This window comes from Monodelphis domestica, chromosome 1 (assembly GCF_027887165.1).
Source record: "Monodelphis domestica isolate mMonDom1 chromosome 1, mMonDom1.pri, whole genome shotgun sequence".
In the NCBI taxonomy this organism is placed as follows: Eukaryota; Metazoa; Chordata; class Mammalia; order Didelphimorphia; family Didelphidae; genus Monodelphis; species Monodelphis domestica.
In genome coordinates this window covers 463,346,541-463,373,237 of record NC_077227.1, presented here as the reverse complement: position 1 = coordinate 463,373,237, position 26,697 = coordinate 463,346,541, and the positions used below count along the sequence as shown (strand labels likewise).

The 26,697-nt window shown below is 34.6% G+C and overlaps 1 protein-coding gene and 1 long non-coding RNA gene across 28 annotated transcripts in view; one reads left to right on the top strand and one right to left on the bottom strand.

Moving 5' to 3' along the window:
* Nucleotides 1-26,697, top strand: part of FNBP1 (formin binding protein 1) — a 190,783-nt gene that overhangs the window by 61,364 nt on the left and 102,722 nt on the right. For 4 of the 27 annotated variants that reach the window (XM_056812544.1, XM_056812540.1, XM_007475155.3 and 1 more), the window contains exon 1: nt 16,420-16,575. The exons of 11 other annotated variants lie outside the window; for them this stretch is intronic. In XM_056812544.1, coding sequence (XP_056668522.1) covers nt 16,492-16,575 — 84 coding nt within the window. In that variant the 5' untranslated portion in view covers nt 16,420-16,491. Of the gene's footprint in view, nt 1-16,345; nt 16,576-26,697 lie in introns of those variants that run through there. 12 more of the 27 variants (XR_008915342.1, XM_056812541.1, XM_007475146.3 and 9 more) reach the window with 7 other exon arrangements.
* LOC103091885 (uncharacterized) overlaps nt 8,030-26,697 on the bottom strand; it is a 29,070-nt gene continuing 10,402 nt past the window's right edge. The window contains exon 3 of the long non-coding RNA XR_008915343.1: nt 8,030-8,264. This is a non-coding gene — a long non-coding RNA (uncharacterized LOC103091885). The remainder of the gene's footprint in view (nt 8,265-26,697) is intronic.

Sequence of the window (26,697 nt, the reverse complement as noted above, 5' to 3'; positions counted from 1 at the left end):
AACCTGAATAAAAATAGTCTAGCAAATTTAATTGAGTACTTGTGACCAGCAATTGAAGTGAAACACATGCTAGAAATACAGAGAAATCCCACATTTTCTGGCAAAAACAGGAGGCAGCTATGTGTTTTTGATTCAGTTGTCATGGATGGAGAGCTTTTATTACTGGTGAAAAGCTATTAATTAACAAGTATTTAAAAGCCTACTATGGTCCAGGATCAATGTGGACACAAAGACAAAAGTAAGACAGTGTCTGCTGTCTTTACATTTTTATATGTCTTTACATTCTATTAGGGGTTGTCATAATACACAGATAGGTAATTACTAGTCTTACAAAACAAGTAGTAAGTGATGGGAATGGGTGAATGAGAATGGGATGTAATCAAGTTAGCCTAATGAAGGACCAGCTCACATTAAGCTGACCTTTGAAGGGAGCTAGGAATTCTATGAGGCAGAGGTGAGTTAGGGAGGGCATTCTAGGCATGGAAGACAGTCATTGCAAAGGGGGAGGAGGAAAGGGGGGTGAGGGGGAGGGAGAGGGAGAGGAAGAGAGAGCCATGTATGGGGAACATCAAGCAAGCCCTTTTAGCTGGAATGTAGAGTGTGTGAGATGAGAAGTAATGTGTAATCAGATGTGTAATCAGATTGGAATGATAGGCTGGAGCCAGATAGTGAAGTACTTTAAATGCCAAACAGAGGGTTTGGAGTTTTATCCTAGAGATAATAGGGAGCCTCTGAAGGCTTTTGAGCAGGGAAGTTAGGCCATTCCTTTGCTTTAGGAATTTAATAGCTTTTTCGAGGATGGATTGCAGAGAAGAGAAGTATCTTGCTAGGAGCCAAGTTAGGAGGCTATAACAGTGGTTGAGTTTGAGCTGATGAGACACTACACTAGGTTTCTGTGATGTGAACAAACAAATCCAGGTAAGTGTGGGATGTTGTGGATCTTGACTTAACACTTGGCAATTTAGGGGATGAGTAAGCATGAAGCCATCAAGATGACTCCTAGATTATGTGGGTGACTTAGAAAGATGGTGTTTCCCTTGACAGAAATAGGTAAGAGGAGGGGTGGGTTTAGGGAGGAAAGATAGTGAATTCTGTTTTAATGTGTTCTGTTCAAGATGCCTGGAGTATACCCAAGTGGAGATGCATAGTAAGTAGCTGGAGATACAATATTGGGACTCATGGGCTTCATGACTTCAGGGCTGGATATGTAGCTTTTGATAGTCATCTGCATTAAGATGATAGTTGAGCTTATGGGAACTAATGGAAGCATGTAGAAGGAGTATAAAGAGCAAAAGGGGCCTAGAACTGAGCAGTAGGGTATACACATGCATAGAAGGAAATGGATAACTATTCAGCAAAGGAGACTGAGAACTAACAAAAAATAGGAAGAGAGTCAGGAGAGAGTAGTATCACAAAAAACCCAGGGAGGGGAGATTGTCTATTAGGCATTTATAATCTAGTCTAATAACAATAGCTAGGATTTGCATAGTGCTTCCTTTGCAAAATGATTTATAAATATTATTGTATTTTGTTCACACAGCCACTCTGGAAGGTAGGGAAACGGTGGTAGACATAGAGTAAATGATTTGCTCAGGCTCGCATAGCTACTAAGGGTCTGACACTAAATTTAAGCTCAAGTCATTATGACTCCATGTCTGGCTAGCCTGTGTCCTGTTCTCTTTTCCATCTTGCTGCTTCTTAATAGAAAGAATAGTAGTGATACACCCTAGTATTGACTTTTAAGATGAAAAATGATGTCCTATATAAGTCTAGTTACTAAATGGTTATGAAATTTTGCTCTTAGTTGGTTTATTTACATATTTGAATTTAATTCTTTTAGGATTATAAAATCTACCAGATAAAACTGTCAAATGACTTAGTTGTTTTGAATAACATGGTCAGAGTGATAGGTGAAGAAGCTGAAATTGTCTCAAGGACCTAGAGGAGTGTAAAGGTGCTAGTTGTGAGCAAGTTAGGAATGAGATGACTATTCCATAAAAATCTTCTGTAGGGATGGGATCAAATAATTTAGTTATTGAAAAAGTGGTAGGATTTGGCAAGGATTTAGGAATTTAGGGTAAAAAAACATAACTTTTATTTGGAGTTTTAGAATTTTATTTTGTCTTTGGTCAAGACCTATAATTATGTTGTGAACAGCTTCCAAAGCAGCTCTGCATATGGTAGAGAAGTATTTGACTTGGCCCTTGGCTTGACCCTGAGATGATCCATTTGCTTATGCTTACCTAGCCCAGGCACTGAGGGCAGCCTGCAGGGGTTGGGGTCAGTCAAGTAATTCTAGACTTCATGAAATAGCAATGTAATGCTTGCAATTTTTCATTGGTATAAATTATTTCTAAGAAATATGAAGTTATATAATTAGTATAATTGAATATGTGGAGTTCCCATAATAATCAGTCAGATGACAAGATCATGATTTAAGAAATGGAAAGGGACCTATAGAGAATTTCTGGTCCAAGTCCTTCATTTTTCAGATGAGGAGACTAGAGCTCAAAGAATTTATGTGATTTGTCCAAGTTCATACAGAGTAAAAATCAGAATCTGAACACAAAACTTTTTTCAATTGTACCATTTACTTCTTAAATACCTTTTTTTTAAATTTAATTTTTATTTCATTTATTTATTTTTTTAAAACCTTACCTTCCACCCAGCTGTCCCCCTAGGAAGTAGTAATTCTGGGTTGAATAGTATCATTTGATGTTGTGAAAAAATTTCACTTTGTTTTAGGGCTCTTTTATTTATGTTTTAGGGACTTGAGAGATCATTTGGCTTCATTTTATTTATTAAGAAACCATACATTAATTTTGTATTTTCCAGCTTCTTGCAGTCCAGTCCTGCACTGTTTCTAAATGAGTCACATAACTCCAATTATATGCTGAATATTGAACTATTTTAAATTCTTTTTTTAAAAGTTGATTGTTGTCTTTAGTTTATCTATCTCTATATTGATCCTCACACTTTGCTGCCTCTATAAACTACTATCAAAAGCAACTCTGACTTACTTGCTATTCCTTGCCCAGAACTCTTCATCTTCAGTCTCTACATCTTTGCATCCATTCTTGACCAGGAACGTTCTTCTTGCTCACCTATTCCAGTTTTCTTAGCTTCTGTTCAAGTTTCAGTTCAAATTCCAACTTCTGAAAAAAATCCCTCCAAAGTTTCCCCAGTTGTTAGTTGCCTTCATGATACTTCACCTGGCCACCCCCAAAGTCACTTTGGGAGTTCTTCACAGTGCCCCAGAAAGCTCATTCTTGGGTACCTCATCATCAGCCATCACTCTCCATCCCAGCACAATCTACTACTTCTCTAATTGGAGGGTGGAGCCATGAACTCCAAACCTCCATTTAGGGAAAAGAGAGAGAGCTCTGTTCAGACATCTTCATTTCTCACCTGGCTGTACTACTCTTGGACTTCTCAAGCTGATTTCTTCATTGTGCTTCTGATTCTGATATTTATTCTCCTTTTCAGCTTCTCTTTATGTATTGTCTTTCCTTATTAGATTGTAAGCTCATTGAGTGCTGGGACTATCTTTTATCATATTTTTTTCTTTTACATCAATGCTATTTTATTTACTTTCTAGTTTTTTCAACCATTTCTTGTGGAACTTATTTTAAATGCAGTAGTTCATTATTTTGTGCAATTAATTTCTATATGATATTTAAAAAAAGTTTTTATTGATTTTTTAAAACATCATTATAGTTTTCTTCAGTATCTCTCTCCTCCCTGTTCCCAGAGAGCCTTCCCCTAAAACAATATTTTTTAAAAGAAGAAAAAGGAAAAAATCAGTACAACTGATCAGTACAATTTTTTTAAAACTCAAAAACATGTAGTATTCAATATCTGTAGATATCCTGCCTCCACAAAGTGGTGGGTTGGGAATATTCTCTCATCTCTTCTTTTGAGTTATGTTTGTTCTTCATAATTTTACAACATTCACTTTTGATTTTTTTTTTGTTCTTTCCATTTACAACGAAAGAGCCAAATCCTAGGACTAATAATTATATAATGAGTCTTTGAGAAAAGGAGAATCCAATGATTTATACTTAGAATAAATGCATTAAAATTATACCATAACTAATGGCAGAAAATACCAATCATTAGAAACTACATTATACTACATTAGAAACTATTCCTATGAATCAGTGTTGTCTGTATCTAAATTATAATTTCCAAGTGTAGCAAAATGATGTTAGTTGTTTTAAAAAGTATGTTCCACCTTTTGCTAATGTAAGAATCTGGATAGGGTTTGAAGGGTTTGTTATGGAAATAAGCTTTTCCACTTTGAAAAGAGAGGTGTTCTTTTCCTTCCAGACCTGACTTTGATTGGCTTTTATCATAATGTGTTGATACTTCTTTTATTACCAAATTTTATTCTACATCCTTAGTAGTCCACCTTTGAGATGAAGAGAGATGATTTTTTTTTTACCTCTTTAGGCATAGACTTGAAGAATTTGTCATTTTTTATTATGTAGCAATATTCATTTACATTCTATATGAGAGTATTATTTAGTTGAAGAAGATTTGGCTTAGGAGCTAAGAAGATAGGGGATCAAGTCTCAGTTGTGACACACACTGGCTTTGTGACCTTTGTGCTTTTTGGGGAAGATAACAGACTACATTGGTTTAGGGAGTTTTCTCTTTTAGGTGTTTCTTATCACAATAGATATCTGTTTTGTTTCCAGTTCTTTATACTATAAAAGATGTTGCTGTCAATATTTTAGTATATATTAGGCCTTTCTTTCTTTCTTTGACTTCCTTGGGGCAAATGCCTAGCAATGGGTTTTATGATATGTACTTTTTGATATATGATTCCAAATTGCTTTCTAGAGTGGTTGGACTAGTTCACAATTCTACCAAAACCATATTAATGCATTCATGACTTTGCCAAAATAGACTGTTTCCATCTTTTGTTATTTTTGCCATTTTGCTAAGTGTGAACTGAACCTTTAGATATTTTTATTTGGATCCTTCTTTGAACTGTCTTTCATATAGTTATTTTTAGTTTGTCATTATTTTATGTTTGTATATATATTGACTACTTATCGATTTGGGTATGACTTTTGATCTTAGATATTTCTTTTTGTTCCCTTTGTATTTAGAAATTATTATTCCTTTTCAGGGATATAATGCAAAGATTTTGTGTTCACCCTTGACCCTAATTTGATTAAAAACTCTTCCCCTTTACCTCATATCTTATTCAGTTCTTTTAATTTTTCTATGGTTTGGCTTAATTTAACATTCAGGTTGAGTATTCATTTCCTCATTTCAATTTAATGAACATTTATTAAGTTCTGTCTATGGAGAGGCCATTATGATACATGCTAAGGGTAGAATAAAGAGTTTCTACCTTCAAGGAGCTTAAGATACTTTCTTTTAATTCCTAATTATTTTTGACATTTGAAGTCAGTCTTTGAAAGGACCTTTTCCACAGTCAATTTACATTTCACAAATTATAAGAGATAAAAAATTATTCTAACATTTTTCCAAACTTGTACCAAAAGTTTTCATTTTTACCTGGGTTATAAAACAGAGAATTCATTATGAAATTAGGAACACTCAAAAATAAATTAAACAAGGGGGCAGTTAGGTGATTTAGTAGTTTGAGAGGCAAGACTAGAAATGAATCCTGGGTTCAAATCTCTCCTTAGACAGTTCCTGGCTGTGTTATGAGAAAGTCACTTGACCCCCATTGTCTAGCCCTTGACCCTCTTCTGCCTTGGTACCAATACACAGTACTGATTCTAAACTGGAAGGTAAAGGTTTTAATAAAAGTAAAAACAAATAAATAAGTGAGTAGATTAATAGATGGATAGAGAACTAAGGAGGGGAGGGGGCAAAGAGATTAAGAAGATAGTATAGAGGAAATACACAATGATCAAAACTGTGAATGTAAGAGGAGTTACTTCACCCATAAAAGAGAGGAGGGTATTATAATGGATGAGAAAGCAGAACCCAATAATACATTTTTAACAATAATTATATTTGAACCATAAAGATTCACACAAAACTAAAATAAGGGCCTGGTGCAAAATCTATTCTGCTTGAGATTAAATAAAAAAGCAGGGATAGGGGGAAGCTTGGTGACTCAATGGATTTAGAGCCAGGCCTAGAGATTGGAGTTCAAATCTGGGTTCAGATACTTCCTAGCTGTGTGACTCTGGGAAAGTCACTTAACCACCATTCCTTAGCCCTTGCCCCTCTTCTGCCTTAGAACCAATAAGACAGAAGGTAAGGTTTAAAAAAAAGCAACAAGGGTAATAAACATGAAATCAGATAAAGCAACACTAAAAATAGAATTTATTAAAAGATATGAGTTCATTATACTTAACATCTTTGATGAAAAATTATTATTAAAACTTGAAACATGTAAGAAAAGGCATCTAAATACTTAAAGGAAAAATTATTCAATTTATATAGAGAAATAGAGAATATAGTTAAACTACTTGGAGACCTCAATATATATCTTTCAGAACCAGACAGATTTAACAAAAAAATAAAATAAATAAGGGAGATATTAAGATCAGGAATAGAATTTTATATGTTAGATATAAAAATATCTAATGATTACTTAGTGGGAAAAGAAAGTAGAAAGCCCATTTCTTACTATGTGTGACTCCTTTATAAAATATGTTTCAGGGCATTAAAATAACCCATGAAATAAAAGCAGACTTAAAAGTACATTCTTTACTGAATACAATGCAATAAACATTATGTGCTACAAAAAGGATGTTAAATGAAGGGTCCTTAAAGAAAACATTATTTTAAGGCTAAATAATCTTGAAGAAAGGGTCAAAGAACAAATACTAGGAATAATAATTTATAAAAAATAACAATGAGACAAATACCAGAAATTTTAGGTAAAAGCTGTTTTTAGGGGAAACTATATCTCTAAACACTTTTGTCAATTAAAGAAAAGGAAGTAAGAATAGATTAATTATTTTATTTTGTTTTCATTAAACCTTTTTTGGCTTAGAATGAATACTGTGTATTGGTTCCAAGGTAGAAGAGTGGTAATGTCTAAGCAATGGGGGTTAAGTGACTTGACCAGAGTCATATAACTCTGAGGTGTCTGAGGCCACATTTTAACCTAGGACCTCCCATCCCTAGGTCTGGCTCTTAACTATGGATTCACTAGCTGCCTTTAGAACAGATTAATTATCTATGAAACTTAAAAAACAACAACAACCTAGAAAAGCACTAGATCTTAATACACTCTCCTCTCTCCCTTCTCTCCAAACTAATCACCACATTAGAAACCTGGAAAATAAGAGGGTTAGAAATCTCAAAGGAAAAAAAAAAACTCTGTTAAACTAGTAAATAAAATTAAAAGCTGGATCAATTTTTTTTTGGGGGGGGGGAAGTAGACAGAATTAAGTAGAGAATTTATTAGTCTGATATTTAAAAGAGACCAACTAAATTAACAGTATCAAAAATTAAAGTGGAGAATTCAGAATAAATGAAAAACATGGGAAATTGTTAAAAAATTATTAGCCTGCCAATTTAAATAAAGTAAATTAATATTTAAGAAATAATAAATATCTAGCCTAATAGGACAAGAAATAGAGAATTTTAAATAACCTGATCTCAGAAAAGGAATTTTAACACCCCCCAAACCTGGATCATGTGAATTAACAAATAAATTCAATTAAATATTTAGAGAACAATTTCAGCATTTTATAAACTGTTCATAAAAATAGGAAAAGAAGAGATTCTTCCAAAGTCTTTTGGCAATATGGTCTTGATATCTAAACTATGGAGGTAATCAGAGAAAGAAAAGTATAGATTAAGATATGTAATAAAAATTGATGTGAAAATAAAAAAGATTGAACACGATGACCAGTTTCAATTTATATCAGGAAAAAAAATTAGTTCAGTATTAAATTTTTAAAAGTAATAGACCACAATAATAAAAATAATCAAATTCATATAGTTATATTAATAGGTTCAGAAAAGGTATTTAATAAACTACAACATCCATTTTTATTAAAATAGTAAAAATTTTAGCATGTGGATAAATCAGTCTTTTCTAAATATTACTTAAAACAAAAATCTAGCATCATATGTAATAGAGAAATGTTAAAGATCTTTCAAAGGGAAGGAAGTTGTTATAAAGCATGGATTTCAATTATCATATATAATATAATGGAAAGAGCACTTACCCTGAAGTCAGGTGACCTGGATGCACATTCCATTTCTGATGCTTATTCCTTGTGTCACCTTGAACAAATCACTTAACATTTCCTCATCTGAAAAACAGAGGGTGAAGAAATAGATGGTCTCATGGGGCCTTTCTAGCTCTAGCACTATGTTCCTATTCTGTTATGTGCTACTACAGTTTGATATAGTCCCAGAAGTGGTAATTATAACAGTATGAGGTTAGTTATCATAGTACTATGGTAGCCACTTAATAAACATTTGTTGATTGATTGATTAGAAATGAACTGAGGAATTTTTTTCTAATTGACAAAGAAGAAATAAAATCACTTTTTGCAGGTGATGTCATCTACTTACAGAATCATAGAGAATTAGCTGAAAAAAACTAAAATAATATAATAAAAAATTATGTAAAAGAAGCCCACATGAATCATTAGATTTTTTTCAGTATTGCCAACAAAATTCAGCAGCAGGAACTAGCTTAATAGAAACTAGAATCTGTAAAATATTTGGGAGTGACCCTTCCAAAGAACACAGGAACTATCTGAATACAAATAAAAAGCAATCTGCAGAAACAGAGACCATTCTTTGGAGTGGTATTAATTGCTTATAACCAGTAGTGCCATTATAATATGAAAATGAGAACCCTACTAAAATTAACTTACTCTGTACCATAGCAAACAGCTACTTTATAGAGAGAGAAAACAAAAATAGAATTCATCTTGAAGGACAAATTTTGGAAAATCTCAATGGAAATCATGAAAAACAGTGAGAAGGAAAGGATTATATCATTACTAGGTAATCAACTAACTATACAATAATGTAAGAATTATCAGAACTATAATTAAAAAGTAGAAAAGCAAATCAGTGGAACAAACTAAATATAAAACATATAGAAGAAATCAATCATAGTGTCATTCTGAATGATATACACAAAGACCCCAAATATTGGGATAAGGATTCCCTGTCCTACAAATGGATACATGACTTACATATAAAAGGTCACATTTCAAACAAATTTAGAGAACCAAAGACTAAAATAACTTTTTCATTTAGGGTTAGAGTAAGATTTCATGACCAAATAAAGAATAGAGGAGAATCACATAAGATAAAATGGACAATTTTGATTACTAAAATAGAAATTTTAAATTTTTTGACACAAATTCAGTAGTTAAAATTAGAAGGGAAATAGTTAACTGGGGAAAAAATCTTTACAAGAAGTTACTTTGATAAACATCTGATATCTAAAATATATAAAGGAACTAATTCAAATAATTAAAAACAAGAACCATTTCCAAGCAGATAAATGGTCAAATGATATAAGATCATCTAGTCTCAAAAAAGAAGAAATCCAAGGTATCCATTGATATGGGAAGAAATGCCCCAGCTCACTAATCAGTCATTAATCAGCAAATTAGAGTAACTCTAAGGTTCTGCCTCCTACCCATAAGATTGGCAAAAATGTAGAATGAAAAATATTGGAGAATCCCTGAGAAGACAAGCAGACTAAAATGCACCATTGGTCAAGCTCTGAATTAATCTAGGAATTCTCGAAAGTATTTTGGGACTATGCTCCCCAAAGTCACCAAACCCATTTGTTCTTCTCTTCAAAAGATCTACTACTCTACCCTAAAGAGATCAAAGGAAAAGGATATTTATAGCAGCTGTTTTTATACTGACAAAGAACTAGAAATTAAAGAGTTTGACCATCAACTGAGGACTGGCTGAACAAATTATGATATAGTAATATATTGTGACTTAAGAAAGAGTGGAAAGGGAGGTTAAAAAAAAAACAACCTGGGAATTAGTATGAACTGAAGCTAAGTGAAAGTGATTAGACATAGGAAAATAGTTTATGTAATAGAAATAGTATTGTAAAGAAAAACAGTTTTGAAATACTTAAGAAGTGACCAACTACAACTAGAAATAACCATTACAGCAAGCTTTCCACTTCCCTGACAAAGACAATAGATTGAAGATGCAGTGGAAGCCATACATTTTTGGAAGCAGTCTAGTTGTAGATTGGTTTTGAGTGACTGTTTATTTATTGTGAATACTCTTTTTCTTTTTCTTCATTTGCAGAAGATATATATCTAGAGGACAGGGGATATGAAAGATGAAGTTCAGAAAGATGGTGGATGAATCAATAAGATGGAGTCAGGGAGCCATCAAAACAAGTAAAGTTTCATGAACCTAAGCCCCATTTCAGATTGATAGGATTGAAATAATCTTTGTTTTGATTTGTTAAGAGGCTACAGGATATGCAGATTAAAACAGTCCTTGTGTTGATTGGTTAAAACTTGCTTGAATCATTAGGATAGTGGGTTTTGTAAATCTTTTGTTCTGATTAGCTAGCTTTCAAGATAAAATTGTAACTCTCAAGTAACCAGCCAATGGTGAATGAGGGGAGGGATCATCTTTTCATCAGGGACTAGGATAAAAGAAGACTGCCTGGCTCCTGTACTCTGTTCTCACTTGCTGGCTGTAACCTTGACTTATGAGTACCCATAATAAATATAAATAAAAAATAAAAGAGACTTTGACACACTTATGCCAGGTTCAAAATTCTTTTGGTAGTCATTGTCCCTCTCAGGAATAAATATTGCAAATAAAAATAATCTTTATGTCAGTTATTTTAACCCCATCTTCATAAAAAAAAACCCCAACAAAAAAATGATAGTTTTGCCATAAAAGAAGTTAAAACAGTCATGTAGCATTTAATAAGATAGTTTAGAAAATAAATAGGACAGCTTTGAAAGTAATATATTGATTTAATTATATGCTTCTTTTAAAAAGTAAGCTATGTATAACAGACTTACAGATTCACATAAAATCATCTTTTCTACTCTATATACACATGCTATTTGTTTTCCCTTTGGAGTTTATGGAATTAAAAAAAATTTTTTTGAAAAATTGCATCATCATCAAAGAAACTAAATTGTATTATTCAAAACCAAATAATTCTGGACTAACATTTGCAATTTTTGACCAAAAGAATCACATTACTACTATAAGCTTTATATTTTAGAATGGGATAATATTTTGATATTTAGATTAGAGGTCTCAAAGGAACGCAAGTTCCTTTGTGAAAGAAGGAAGGAAGGGGAAGAGAAAAAGCATGAAAGAATCATACTATATACCAAAGTCTTGTGTTAAATAAAAACTTTGATATGCACAACTGCTTTGTGAGGGTCTGCTGTCAACCCAATTTTACAGTTAAGGAAACTGAGACAGCCAGAAGTTAAGTGACTTGCCCAAGGTCACATCGCTAATGTCTCAAATTAGATATGAATTCTACCTTTTTTCCAATCAAGTCCAGCACTGTATCATCTGTGTTACCTAGCCTTCATGAATGATTGAATATCATGAATTTAATGCCACAAGAATGAATGAAAAAATACTGAGTGCTTATTCTTTGCCAAATTATGTTAGTCATTGAGAATAAATATACAAAAACTAGTCCTTGCCCACATGCAGTTCAGTAGTCACAGTTTAGATTACCTGGTTAGAACTGAGGATTTTGAAATTCTTTGAAATTCTTCCTTATATTTATTATGTTACATTATGCATTGTTATAATAATTGCTGAAAAACAGGGACTATTCTCCATCAGCACCCCATTCTCTTATATGTCTATAATTCTTTACTGTATTCCCCCAATTCTCTCTTCCTTTACTCCTCTATTGAAGAGCTGGTTCTTCTCTCCAAAGTCAGTCTTCTGAGTACATCTTATCTTTTGCCCAGTCATACCTGTTTCCTCCACATTTCCTCCACTAATCTTAGGCCTTTTTTCTCATATATATTCTTGATTTTATTTCCCCCAGTAGATTACCCTCCTCTTTCCTGCTCTAAACTTCAATCTTTCACTATCCTTTCTTCCTGTATACACATCAGACTCTGGTTTCACCTACTTTAAAAAAAAAAAAGCCTACTTGATATTGGTAGGGCTACCTCTCCTTTGTGTCTCCTCCCTTTTATAACCAAACTCCTAGAAGAAGCTGTCATTCTTTTTTGTTGTTGTTTAACCCTCACCTTCTGCCTTAGAATCAATACTGTGTATTAGTTCCAAGGCAGAAGAGTGGTAAGGGCTAGGCAATGGGGGTTAAGTGACTTGCCCAGGGTCATACAACCAGGAAGAGTTTGAGCTCAGATTTGAACCCAGGATCTCCCTTCTCTGGACCTGACTGTCAATCCATTGAGACACCCAGCTTCCCCAAGAAGCTCTCATTCTTATTGCCACCACTTCTCTCAGACACTTCTCAATATCTGTGTCTGACTTCCAACCAAATCACTCAACTGAAACTGTTCTCTCCAGTTATCAATGATCTCAATTTTTATATCTGATGGCTCTTTTATTGAACTGGAAAATAGACAGAACTATTAAATAGTCAGAAAAACCATGTCTTTGATTAGGAGAGGTGTTCAGTAGTTTCCTCAAGGCCTCCACACAGAGTTGCATGCTACAAACTCACCCAGAGCCTAGAGACTGGCTACTCTGGTTACTGACCCCTGCAAAAGCCAACCAGGAAATTGACTGTTTCAAAGAATAAAAGAATTTGGGGACTGTATATACCCTTTAGGAGAACTGAAGTCTGGAGAGTATAATTGACTGATTTTACAATAGCTACAAAGAAAATGAGGAGTCCTAGCAGGGATTATCTGGGAGAGGCTGATTTTTTTTACAATAGACAAAAAAGGGAAAGGGCACAAAGGGAGAAACTACCAAGACAAAAAGGGATTTAAAGCCTGATTGAATTAGCTAGCTCAACCTAAACTACTTTAAAGTCTTTTGTTAATCTGAAATTTGTGAGGGTGTGCTTTCTTTCCAGGAGAAATTCTCATGTGACCAGGTCAATTCTGAGGTCTTCACTTTCAAGCTAGCTGAATTTGGGGGACTTTCAGACTCCATGTGGCTAAAAGTTTGGGGGGATTCTAGATTCCACGATGATACCTTTTTCCTCAACTTTTTTGTTTTCTGGGTTACCTTGACAGAGCCATCTTTGTTATCCTACTTTTTTGGCTGCTTCTTCTTAGTTTCCTTTGCTTGATCAGCATTCATATTGTATCCTCTTTATCTATTCACTTGACTTTCAGATCTATATTTCCAACCCTATTCTCTCTCCTGATCTTTAACCCTACATCACCAACTTGCCTTTAGATATTTCCAAATTTCCACCAGACATCTTAACATTAATCATTTCTAAAACAACTCAATATTTTCTCTCATTCCCAAATCCACTCTTTTTTCAATCCTTGATATTTCTGACAGTGATATCACCAATCTTTTCTGACATATACATTCACTTTTAAAGGCATCATTCATTGATTCCTGTTCACATATCCATTTAGTTGTCACTTCTATCACTCCCTTCTCTGCACTGACACAACGTCTATTGCATTAACCTAATCTTTTTCCTTGCCTTAAATCTCTCCCCTCTTCTATTTACACAGCTTTCAAAGTGCTATTCCTAAAGCAAAATATCTGGTCATGTGACTGCTTTTCAGTAAAGATCAGCAGTTTCCTGTTAACTCTGGGATCAAAGACTCCTCTTTTTAGCATTTAGATTCCCTCACAACCTGATTCCAACCTATTTTCCCCTTTTCTAATAGTCACACATTCATATCTTATCTGTGGCCAAGTCAGGTCTGCTTCCTCCACATTTCCTCCACAATACCTCTCACTTTTCTACCCTATTCTTCTGGCAACTTCTAGACTAGTTCAAGCCCTAATTGTTTCTTATCTGAACTATTATAGTAGCCTCCTATTTGGTCTTCCTGCTTCTGGCCCCTCCCTTCTCCATTCTATTCTCCATATTTGTGTCTTGGGTTAAATTCAAAGCTTTTGTCTGGCTTTTGAAGTCCTCATAATGTGGCTCCTTCCTATTTTTCCAGTTATATTTCATACTGTTCTTCTAAACATAATCTTTATTGCAGCCAAGCTGACTTTCAAGCTGTTTCTCGACACTTCCTAGTTTCCTTCAAAAATGACTCAGGTATCAGGTTTTACACAAGACCTTTCTTGACCCCCCCAACACCTCCCCACTACACATACCTCTATTGTTCATATTCTCTTTTCTTGATATCATTTTGTACTTAATTTTATTTTTACTCATCTGTGTATGATTATATTCCATCCTTAGCAAAATTAGGCTACTCGGAGGATAGGAATTATCTCATTTTTGACTCTATATCTCTTTAGTTTATCATAGTGTCTGTGAATTTTAAAATCTCCATCTTGCTTGGTCTAGCACCCAGGATTGTGCACACCCATACTACATGGGCATGTGCTAGTCAATGAGAAATCAGAAATAACTAACTGCCCACCTGGGCTGTCCTAAGCCAAGCTTGAGCCACCATTGGCACTTATGAGGCACAGGGAGTGAGGTAGGGAACAGCCTCTGGAATTCGCTCACTTCCTGTGGACAAAGCTAGGTGTGAGTTCGTGCTAGGAGCTTGAACTGGGAGGAGGCCCACAAACAGCTTTCCTTCAGATCAGTCACATGAGTCAAGGACTGATTCTCCTTCTACCTTGGCCTTCTGGCCTAAACTTCCTCTGGCTCTGCCAGAAGGTTGAGTTAACCTTTTTCCTTTTCACCCTCTCCTTCTCTCTTACTCCCGTTGTGATTAAACCACCATAAACTCCATTCTGACTTGAGTGTTTCATTTTAGGAATTTCATAAGTAAATTCCTTGGCAACCATAAATTAATATTATAACAATCTTTAAAGGCGATTTTCACCATAACATGTCTCTAAATATAGTTGTCTACTAAAAGGATCCTTAAATTGAATCTTGACTTTCTTGACCTTTTCTTCTTCCTTCTTTTACCTTTTTGAATTAAATATGCTTGTCCTTCTAGGTGCTTGGTCTTTATATCATTGTCTTTTTTTTCCAAGTCTGTCTTACCCTCTGTGTTTTCTGTGTTGGTTTCTTTTTCTCATTGTTAGACTGGAAAATGATTTGTGGGGGAGGGAAATACCATCAGAAATTGGTGTGGGATGCATGAGGCATAATTCTTTAATTTTTTAAAAAGGAATTCAGGGCATTTGTGGGAGGAAAACAGACTGAACCTATGATTCTGCCCATTAAGCAGACTGGGGAAAATGTACAGTCACATTCAGGCAGCATTCATTGTGAACCCAGGAAATAAACAAATAGCTTCCACTTCCATGTTGAAGATGTTTCACAGATGTTATAAATTGCAGCCAAAAATTACATCTTGCTTCTTAAGAAAGCTTCTACTTTCTTTCTTTCTTTTTTTTTGCTTCTACTTTCTTAAGAGTACTTTGACTAGGACTCTAGGAAAAACAATCCTTGTATTTGGGCAAATCTAAGTAGAAAATTTTTTGCTTTCTCTGCCTAGTTTTTCCATAATTCGTTACAATTGCCTCAGCTTTTAAAGAGACATCTGCCTACCTCTAAGTGTGAAATACTGACAGAAAATTTTCAGAATAATGAAGATTTATGACAATGAATATCATTAGAGAAATTTTTCTGAATACTACTTAGAATGCTTTTTCCTTGTAAATATTGTTATTTTTTGCAGTTAGCATGAAAAGACATTTTATAGTAATTTAAAGGAATCGGAGTGAGGACTGAAAGAACTATAGACATTCATAGTATATCATGTTGTCTTTGTGGATCTTTCATATAGTTGTGGGCTTTGCTGCCATGTTCTCACCAAATGCTCATTGTTTAAAACTCTCATAATCAAAATGCTAGGGCTTTTTCTCACAGTATATTTAGTGTCATTGGCTCCCTTTTCATTTCACCAACTGATACAAACTTTCATTTTATTTTGCTGAGCTTCTCATGCCTTCACAAGACTTTTAATTTGACAGACAACCCTTCTTATTTTTTGCATATTCAATACTAACTTCCATACTGCCATTTCTTAGTTCTAACATCATTCAGAGATGCATCACTCTACATTTCAGCTTTTTCTGTATGTTTTTCCTTTTCTGTATATCTTGTCTCCTAAAACTTAGGTATATTTTTCTGTCTTGTTTATGCTTATGTGTCACGGAGTATATTTATATTAAAAGCTTATATGTTTAAAATACAGTTTGTTCAAAAATTGTATGTGTTGGCAGCATAATAATTTCTTTGTGTATTCATTGTTATGACAAAAGCAAACTTTTGTTTGAGAATGTAAATAGAATATATGTATGTTTTAGGCAAGATGAACAAAGAAAGTTTAGTCTTTTAACATTATATTGCTTTCCTCTGTGCTTTCTTTTCCTTAAAATTCTCTTTAATAACTTGTCTGTTCAACAATTGCACTGTTGACACTTTTTACTCTTTATTTACCAAATTCTATCATGGGTTCTTGCTTACCTAAGTTGGTTTTGAATGCTCAACCTCTGGAACAGTCCATTTGCAGAAATTATATCGAAAGATCACAAGTAAGTATTAGGCTTTTCTGAGATTTTATATATTTACATTCTCAAAATTAAAAAAAATGTTTTGTTTGTGCTTCTCAGGAGATTGAATCATATAACTTATGTTTGCTTATTTTATCTTCTCTAGCTTTGTGTATCATTAAGTTTTACATTTTTTCTTTGGAACTTTGTTCATATTCAATGAGTGTGTCATAATTTATTGTATATTAAATAATTGACTTTCAGTTCTGTCAAAATACTTGAAAATTTCTGGTGAGTTTTTTTGTTAGGGTTTTTTTTTTATGAAGATGGGGTTAAAATAACTGACATAAAGATTATTTTTATATTATTTAAATAACTGACAAAAACATTGATAAAATGGTTTGTTTTTAAGAAAACAAATGATGATTTCAGGTACTAAACCATTGTAAACTACAGCTTATTAGTTTCTAAGTTCTTCTGTAATAATCAATATGAAAAAACTATTATGTACCCTTATAATGTGTACATCCAGAGTTAGCCTCTATTATACTTTTTAATGCTAGTGATTTCAAAGTACAGAGGAGACATTTTATAATGTCTTATTAGTCTTTTCAAATCATTGAGTACAATTTTTTGTGCTATTTCCATAGCTGAAGGATTTTGGTTCCCATTTTAGTTCTACCAATTACTATTTGTATAATCCTGGACAAGTCACTTAACTTCACTGAGCCCCAGTTTTCTTATCTACACAATGATAGTACTGACCTAAATCAGGCATGGTGAACTCTTTAGAGATAGAGTGCCAGGCCCAGCCTGGTCCCACATCCCCCACCTTGCACTCCCCACCCCACCCCAGTGTAAAGGATAATTTAAGGTTTGTTACCTAAACTATATTAATTATTGGCTGCCATGGATATCCCAAATACAAAAAAAAATTTTACCCAAGTCAGTCTGGAAATTTATAGTGATTTAATTAGTATAGTGGAAAGAAATTTGAGAAGAAGGGAGAAGGAAAAGGGGATAGGATTTCTCCCACCTGACTTGTGCTGGGCGGGAAGATTAGAGGGTCGAGAAGGTAAGGTTTTGGAAAGAAAAAGAGGAAGGTATCAGCCTGAACTCCAAGAGGGCTCAGCCAAGGTGCCTGAATCTGAATTAGCTCAAGGGCAAACTCACCATTAAACCCCAGACAAATAGTTGCCACCACACCAAGATGTTGGAAAACTTAGCACGCTGCCAGACAGAGACACCTCTCCAGGAAAACGAGGCTGAAGAGAGCAAGTGACCTGCCCTATATAGACGGTTTTACGTCACTTTCCTGCATCTCATCTGTACCAATCATAGCTTAGCTTGACTTAGGACAGCCCAGGGATCTGTCTGCTGTTTCTGCACATATCTGTTGAAGGCCATTTTCTCAAATACTTAATCCTTGAGTATGGTGCAGACATTCCTGACCTTGTTACACTAAGTAGGGTGAAGAAATGTAGAGTTCCCAAGACTTGATTCTGTTAAATCAAGTATCTCCATTGTTACTAATCAGGAGATAGCTAAATCAGATCTTCTAAAGTATGGTCTGACTAGAGTGGAGTAGTTTTAAAATTCACACCAGATAGGGGAGGCAGGAAGCTTTCCCATTGGCTGCTAGGCCAAGGAACTCTAGCAGGCAATTGTAGGTGTGACCACAGAGAGGGCTCTGCATGCCCTCTTTAGCACACTTGCCATAGGTTTGCCATCATGGACCTAAATGGCCTCTGAGATCCCTTCCAACTCCAAATTTTTGAACCTCAGTTCCTTTTCAGTTCTGAATTTATAGTTTCTGCTGGAAAATGCTAGCTATTCATTAACTTTCCAATGTTTAAGTTGTTTGATGATAATGGTAATTTAATGTGCTTAAGTGTCTTAGCATGATTATCAGAGTACCTTAGTAGTAAGGATAGTACATTTAGCAAAGGACAGAATTAACACCTCTTCTTCCCACAACCAGGTACTAAAAAGAAAAAAAAATGTATTAATCTTCCCAAGCATAATTATAATTTAGCCAAGCAATTCTGATATTTAGGTCAAGAATGCCCTGGGGCAACCTGTATAAGAGGTGTTCTCCAAAAAATTTAAAATCAATTCAGTAGAGGAAGCTGTATGTGAGGAAAGGAAGAGATCCCTAGACTTTGGAGGTCACTTCTAGGAAAAGGATAAGAAGAAACCCAGCCAGGGAGGAGTTAACTGGGGGCATGATCTGGTACTTTTGTATTTTAACTACTTATTCTTACTAATTAGATGATGCTGAGTTGTTTCTATCTTCTAGAATACAAGTTTTTCTGAGACCCTCTAAATCTCATTATTCTAGGGTAAAGCACCAATTCATACCTCCTTTTAAAGGATTTTTTACTTAGTGAATAAAGTATTACCTGAGGGAGATCACCTCAACAAAATCATTATACTCTCCTTTTCTTTTTTAAGGTATTAAATTTTATTTCCCCCCAAAATTACATGTAAAATGAGTTTCCAATATTTTTCAAAGAATAGAGTATCAAATTCTCTCCTCCCCCTCAAATTTCCAATCATCTTGAGACAGTAAGCAATCTCATATAGATTTTATATGTGTAATCTCATATAACATATTTCCATATTGATTATTTTAAAGAAGGAAACTCAAATATAAAACAAATTAAGAAAATAAAAAAAGGTTGCTTCGGTCTGGATTCAGACAGTTCTTTTTCTCTGGAATTAGATGACATTTTTATCATTAATCTTTTGGGATACTTTTGGATCATCGTATTGCTGAGAATAGCTATCATTCACAGTTGTTCATTATAAAGCATTCCCATCACTATACAATGTCTTCTTGGTTCTGCTTATTTCACTCTGCTTTATTTCCTGTAAGTCTTTCCATTGTTTTCTGAGCTCCTCCTGCTTCTCATTTCTTAAAGCACAATAGCATTCCATTACCATCATATAATATAATTTACTCAGCCATTTCCCAATTGATGGATTTCCTCTCATTTTCCAAATCTTTGCTCTATAAAAAGTACTAGTTTAAAAAAAAAAAAAGTACTAGTTTAAATATTTTTTTACCTATAAGTCCTTATCCCCCATCCCATCCCACCCTTTTTTTTTTGTCTTTGTCATATAAACAGTAATGGTATTGCTAGGTCAATGTGAAGATTAAATTTAACTCTCCCCTGATTGTGAAGATTAATTGTAACCCCTGCCTATATTTTAGATTTAATCACCAAAGGTATAAATGCCCTACTTAAAAGTTGAGTGGGAATATCTGCCCATTTTTAGATTTAATCACAGAAGGTGTAAACACCCCATTCAAACTTGAGGGGAGGAGGTCTGTGATCCAAGTATGCAATAGTGGGTGAGGAATCAGAATTAAACTGACTTCCCCTGGGCAGTCCTAAAGCAAAGCTTCAACTGTGATTGGTAGACATAAAATTAGGGGAAGGCACAGGAAGTAACACAAAAGAAAGTGTCTTTTAAAAGGGAGTGACAATTTCCTGAGTGCAGTTCTACTTGGGTTTTTTACTTGGAGTTCTGAGTTTGAGTTGAGACTGGAGAAGAATCTGCTGACTGGACCTGAGACCCAGTTCCTGGTGAGGCTGTTCCTTTTGGACTAACATTTGGTGAGTGAAAAAGCTGACTCATTTCCTGGATGTTTTCTGAAAAATATAGCCTCAGGAAAGACCTACCTCTTGAGAGACACTTCCCCAGGTCCTTGGCTTTGCCAAGGCCAGTAAGGACTAACTCTCCCTGCCTTGGTTGAGCCAGGAGTCAGGAGTAAATTACTTAGTGCTTAGGCTAGATATCTTACCCTATAATTTCTCTGATTTTCTTACTTCACTCTTTCTGTATTTTGTAAATAAATTATAAATAAATCTCTTTGGAATAAATTAAATTCCTGATGACCATATTTTAAATGTAATCCAGTCCAACCTTTTTATAAATAAGCCCCTTTCCCCCCCTTACATCAAAGAGTATATACTCTTTCCTTTTTGGCATAGCTCCCAAATTACTCTCCTCAGTGATTGAATCAGTTAACACCTCCCTCAACAAAGCATTCCTGTCCCAGCTTTCTCATATCCCCTCCAAATTTTGTTATTTCCCTTTTCTGTCATAATTGCAGCCAATCTGATAAGTATGGGGTGGTATCTCAGAACTGTTCTAATTTGTATTTCTCTAATTAATAGTGATTTGGAGCATTTTTTTGCACAACTAGAGATTTTGAATTACTTTGCCCGTGAACTGCCTGTTCATTTCCTTTGATCATTTTACAATTGATGAATGACTTGTATTCTTATATATTCAGATCATTTCTCTATGTATTTGAGAAATGAGGCCTTTATTAGAGACTTGTAAAAATGTTTACATCATTATGATTATTGTATATTACTTTCCATCCTGTTAACTCCTGTTTAGTTTCTAACCTCCCCCTCCCCAATTTGCCCTCTTTTCTATCAACCCCAAACCCCTTCTCTTATTTTCTTCCCCTCCTATTTTCATATAGGGTAAGATAGTTTTCTATACCCAACTGATAGGGTACATTCTTCCCTCATTGAGCCAATTCTGACATCTTCTCTTTCCCATATCTCCCATCTTACCCTCTACTGTGAATGCTTTCATTCCTCTTTTATGTGCAATAATTTATCCTATTCTTTTTTCCACTTCCCCCTTCCGAATTCATTCCTTTTTCATGCCTTAATTTTGTTTTATTTTTTATATCATCCTATCATATTCAGCTCATACCTTTCATTCATATCATTCATCATACCATATCATTCAACTCATATGTAGAATATATGTATTCTACATATATTCCTCCTAATAAAATAATGGCAAAATTCTTTGGAATTACAGGAATCATCTCCCCATGTAGGGATAAACATAGTTTAACCTTGTTGAATGTGTTTTCATTTCCTTTTCCTGTTTACCTTTTTATGATTCTCTTGAATTTTGAATTTGTGAGTCAAATTTTCCATTCAGCTCTAGTCTTTTCATTAGGACTTTTTAAAAGTTCTCTATTTTGTGAAATATCCATTTTTTTCCCTAAAGGTTTATGTTCAGTGTTACTGGATATGTGATTCTTGGTTGAAGTTCTAGCTTTTTTGCCCTCTAGAATTTCAAATTCCAGGCTTTCCAATCCTTTAATATAAAAGTTGCTAAGTCTTGTGTTGTTCTGACTGTGGCTCCATGATATTTGAATTTCTTCCTTTTTTTCTGTTTGCAATATTTTCTTCTTGACCTGGGAGTTTTTCAATTTGGCAAAAAATATTTCTAGGAGTTTTCTTTTTAGGATCTCTTTCAGGAAGATTCATTCCATTTCTTTTTTGTTTTCTGCTTCTAGAATGTAAGAACAATTTTCCTTGATTTATTTATTTTTTAACCCTTACCTTCCATCCTTAGAATCAGTACTGTGTATTTGTTCCAAGGTAAAAGAGTGGTATGGACTAGGCAGTGATGGTTAAGAGACTTGTCAAGAGTCTCACAGGTAGGAAGTGTCTGAGGCCAGATTTGAACCTAGAACCTCTCATCTCTAGGCTTGGCTCTCAATCCACTGAGCCATCCATCTGTCCCGCCTTGATGATTTCTTGAAAGATGATGTCTGCGCTCTTTATTTTGATCATGACTTTCAGGTGGTCAAATAATTCTTAAATTATTGCTCCTGGATTTATTTTCCAGGTCAGTTGTTTTTCCTATGAGATATTTGTTTTTTTATTCTTTTATCTTTGTTCCCTCTTCCCTCCTAGAGTTGGCAAGCAATTCAGTCTGGATTATGCATATATTACCATGCAAAACATTTCCATATTGTTCATATTTATAAGATAATACTATAAAACCAAAACAACAAAACAAAAACCCAAGTAAACTTAAATGAAAAATCTCATGCTTTGATCTGGATTCTGACTCCAGTGTTTCTTTCTCTGGAGTTGGATAACATTCTTTGCCATAAATCCCTCACAATTGTGCTTTATCATTGTGTTGCTTATGATAGATAATCCATCACAGTTCATCATTCCACAGTATTGCTGTCACTATGTATAATGTTCTCCTGATTTTGCTTATTTCATTCTGCATTAGTTCATGTAGGTCTTTCCAGCTCCTTCTAAAATCATCCTGTTCTTCATTTCTTAACAGCACAATACTATTCCATCTCCATCATAACCACAGTATGTCCAGTTATTCCCCAATTAATGAACATCCCCTCAATTTCCAATTCTTTGCCACCACAAAAATTTACAGCTATAACTATTTTTGTATAAGTAGGTCCTTTTCCCTTTTTTGGATCATCTTGGAATACAGACCTAGTAATGGTATTACTGGGTCAAATCGTATGCATTGTTTTGTAGCCCTTTTGGGCATAGGTACAAATTGCCCTCAAGAATGGTTTGATCAGACACTCTACCAGCAATGCATTAGTGTCCCAATTTTGCCACATCCCTCCAACATTTATCACTTTCCTTTACTGTAATACTGGCCATTCTAATAGGTGTGAAGGGATAACTCTGAGTTGTTTTAATTTGGATTTCTCTAATCAAAAATGATTTAGAACATTTTTTCCCTTGATTATCGATGGCTTTGATTTTTTTGGCTAGAAATTGCTTTTTCATATTTTTTCACCATTTGTTAGTTGGGGAATGACTTGTATTCTTATAAATCTGACTTTATATACTTTTTCTATATACTTATGAAATGAGACTTCTATAAGCAAAATTTTTTCCCCACTTTGTTGTTTCCCTTCTAATCTTGGGTTTTGTTTGTGTAAAACTTCTAAAATTCAATATAATCAAAATTATTCATTTTACATCTTATAATGTCCTCTATATCTTTTTTGGTCACAAATTCTTCCCTTTTCCATAGATCTGACAATAAAACTATTCTGTTTCCCTAATTTATTTATATCACCCTTTATATCTAAATGATATACCCACTTTGACCTTATCTTGATATAGGATATGAGATACTGGTCTATACCTAATTTTTGTCATAGTATTTCCCATCTTTCAGCACTTTTTGTCAAATATTGAGTTCTTATCCCAAAAGCTGGGACCTTTGAATTCATCAAAGGTCATTTATCTATAATCTATTCTATTGATCCACCATTTTACTTCCTAGACAATACCACATTGTTTTATGATTACTGCTTGATAGTACAATTTAGGATCTAGTATTGCTAGGCCACCATTTTTTTCCATTAATTTCCTTGATATTCTTAATCTTTTTCTTCTATATGAATTTTGTTATTCTTTTTTTTTTCTATGTCTATAAAATAGATTTTTGGTAGTTTGATTGCACAGAGTTAACAAAAATAATTTGGCACTGAGTTAAAAAAATAATTTAAGTAGGATTGTCATTTTTATTATCTTATCTTAGCCTACCCATGAGCAATTAATGTTTTTTTCAGTTTTTTAGATCTAACTTTATTTGTGTGAAAAATGTTTTGTAATTGGGTTCATATAATTCCTGCCTTTGTCTTTTATATAGTCTTGAGTTATGATGAAGAAATTTTAGAGAGAGAGAGTGCCAGGTGTGAAGATTCCTTTATAGTTTTGGTTTTTGTTTTGTTTTGTTTTGTTTTTATCTTCTTTTGATAATTGACTCATACAATCCCATATCATTGCATCACCATTGCATCCTGAGCTGAACTGGAAGTTTTTTAACACCCACTTCAGGGGAAGATTGTATTTTAATAAAAATCCAAGATTTTGAAATTTTTTGTTCAAGAAAAGATCTTCAAGGAAGAAGTTTGCTAAGTCCTGAATCCAGAGAATGAACTGTTGCAGAAAGATGCCAGAAAACCTACACTACATCAAGAAGATCCAGAACAAACTCTGGGTGTGGTTGAATGAACTGAAGTTTGATTGAACATTTATTTGAATGTATACTCTTATGCCAAAAGGGTACTGCCCCCTAATTGGTTTTTGTCATTGTGCTCAGCAAACATTGGTTTTGCTGTCTGTCTTTCTTCTATTTCCCTCTTTAACTATTGTTATTTCCTCTTAGAAATGGAATATTATATACACCTGTAGTTAGAAGTGCTTTAGGACTACAAGATGATTATATTAAATGATCAATAGGAGACTAGTCTCTCAATGATCATCAGGGGGATTGTGAAGATTGGATTTTGCTATTTCCTGATTGTAACAATGAAGATACTTAGTTTAACAAAATCAGGAATGTCTTGGGAACTTTAAATTACTCCACCCTATTTAGACGTACTTTAGGGGAAAATAAACTTGTAATCCCCTGATTGAACAATGAAGGTACTTAAGTCTTACCTTCTAGTGAAACTAGAACTTTAAGTTGTCTATTTTAAGATCTTAATACAAAAAGGTGTTAAGTAACTATAAAGGTTAAATTAATCACAAAAAGGTCAAGTAACTAAGAAAAGGTGAACTTAACAAAGAAGTGTTAAGTAACTCTAAGGATATAATCTAAGCAAAAGAAGATGAGAATTAAAAGTATGGGCAGTCCTGGAGAAAAGCCTTTGATGTGATTGGTAGATGTGAAAATTTAGAGGAGGAGACACAAGGGTGAAAGATCTATATATTTGGATCACTTTCTCCGTCACCCTTTGAGGTAGAGAATTGGCTGAGAGCAGTGTGCTGGCCTTTTGGCATCTTAGCATGGCTACAAGCTATTGTCCAGTTTGGTGGTGAGTTTCTGGCTGAGTTTCCCTCCTTTACTTTTCCAACTTTATCCCATTAGAAGCCTCTAATCTTCTTCAGAGACCTAGAGGCGGGGATTTAAAAACTCCCCCCTGGCACAGGCCAGGTAAGAGAATCCTATATCCTCCTCCCTCCTTCTCCTTAAATTCCCTCCCTCTATATTAATTAAATTACCATAAATTTCCAGACTGACTTGGGTATTTTATTTGGGATTTTCCCCGGTGACCAATTAACTCTAGATTTTAAGTCACAACCCTAAAATTATCTTTACAGAGGCCTTTCCCCCACCTCACCCCATCTAGACCAAGTGCCTTGCTGAGCCCAACCATCAGAGACTGATGTTCATGCCCCCTGCCAAGTGCCAGAAACACTCGATATCTTCCCCTTACCCCACACAGGAAGGAGGAAGTACTCCCATTGGGATGCCAGGTAAAGGGGTGAGTGAAGCAAGGAATGTTCTCAGTGAGTCTAGAGAGGTGGAGGAGAGTAGCATGAGCACTCCAAACCCCTCCAGCTCTTCTGCCTGTGAGCCACCCACCTTACTCTCTCTGCTGGGCAGAGGGGTGGGAGATGTGAAAAAAAAGTCTTCAGGCATAGTGGAGAGGAGGAGGGGAGCAGCTCTACCCAAGTCCCTCTGCCTTTCCACTAAATGGTCGGTCAGAGGTGGGTGGTTAACCATGTGTTCATAGAGAGCACTCTGTATGCCATCTTTGGCACCTGTGCCATAGGTTTGCCATGACTGGCATGTACAGTGTTCTGGTTCTCCTTACTTCATTTGGCTTTGATGTTCATTAAACAAATACCAGTTCATATAAATCTTCCTAGATTTTTCTAAAACCATCCCTCTTCTCATTTCAGCAAAATAGTATTCCATCACAAGAATATACCACAATTTGTTTAGTTGTTCCCCAACATTTGGGCATCCCCTCAGTTTCCAATTCTTTCCCACCACAAAAGAAGCTGCTGTGAATATTTTTGTACATTTGAGTCTTTTTCCTTTTTCTTTGATCTCTTTTACATATAGAGCTAGTAGTGGTATTCACTACTAGGTTGAAGGGTATACACAGTTTTTAAAACTTTTTGGGAATAGTTCCAAATGTTGTCCAGAATGTTTAGACAAGTTCACAATTCTACTGAGAGTGCATTAGTGTACCTATTTTTCCACAACCCCTCCAGCATTTGTCATTTTTCTTTGCTTTCAAGTTAGCCAAATAGTACCTCAGAGTCATTTCAATTTGAATTTCTCTAATCAATAGTTATTTAGGGTATTTTTAAAAATATAATGATTGATAATATTGATTTCTTCTTATGAAAACTACCTATTTATTTCCTTTGACCATTAATCAATTGGAGAATAGCTTTTTTTTAAAATCTAGAATATTTTTCCATGGTTACATGATTCATGATCCCCTCCTCCATCCCCTCTCCCCAAACCGACAAGCAGTTTCACTGGGTTATACATGTGTCATTGTTCAAAGCCTATTTCCTTGTTCATATCTGC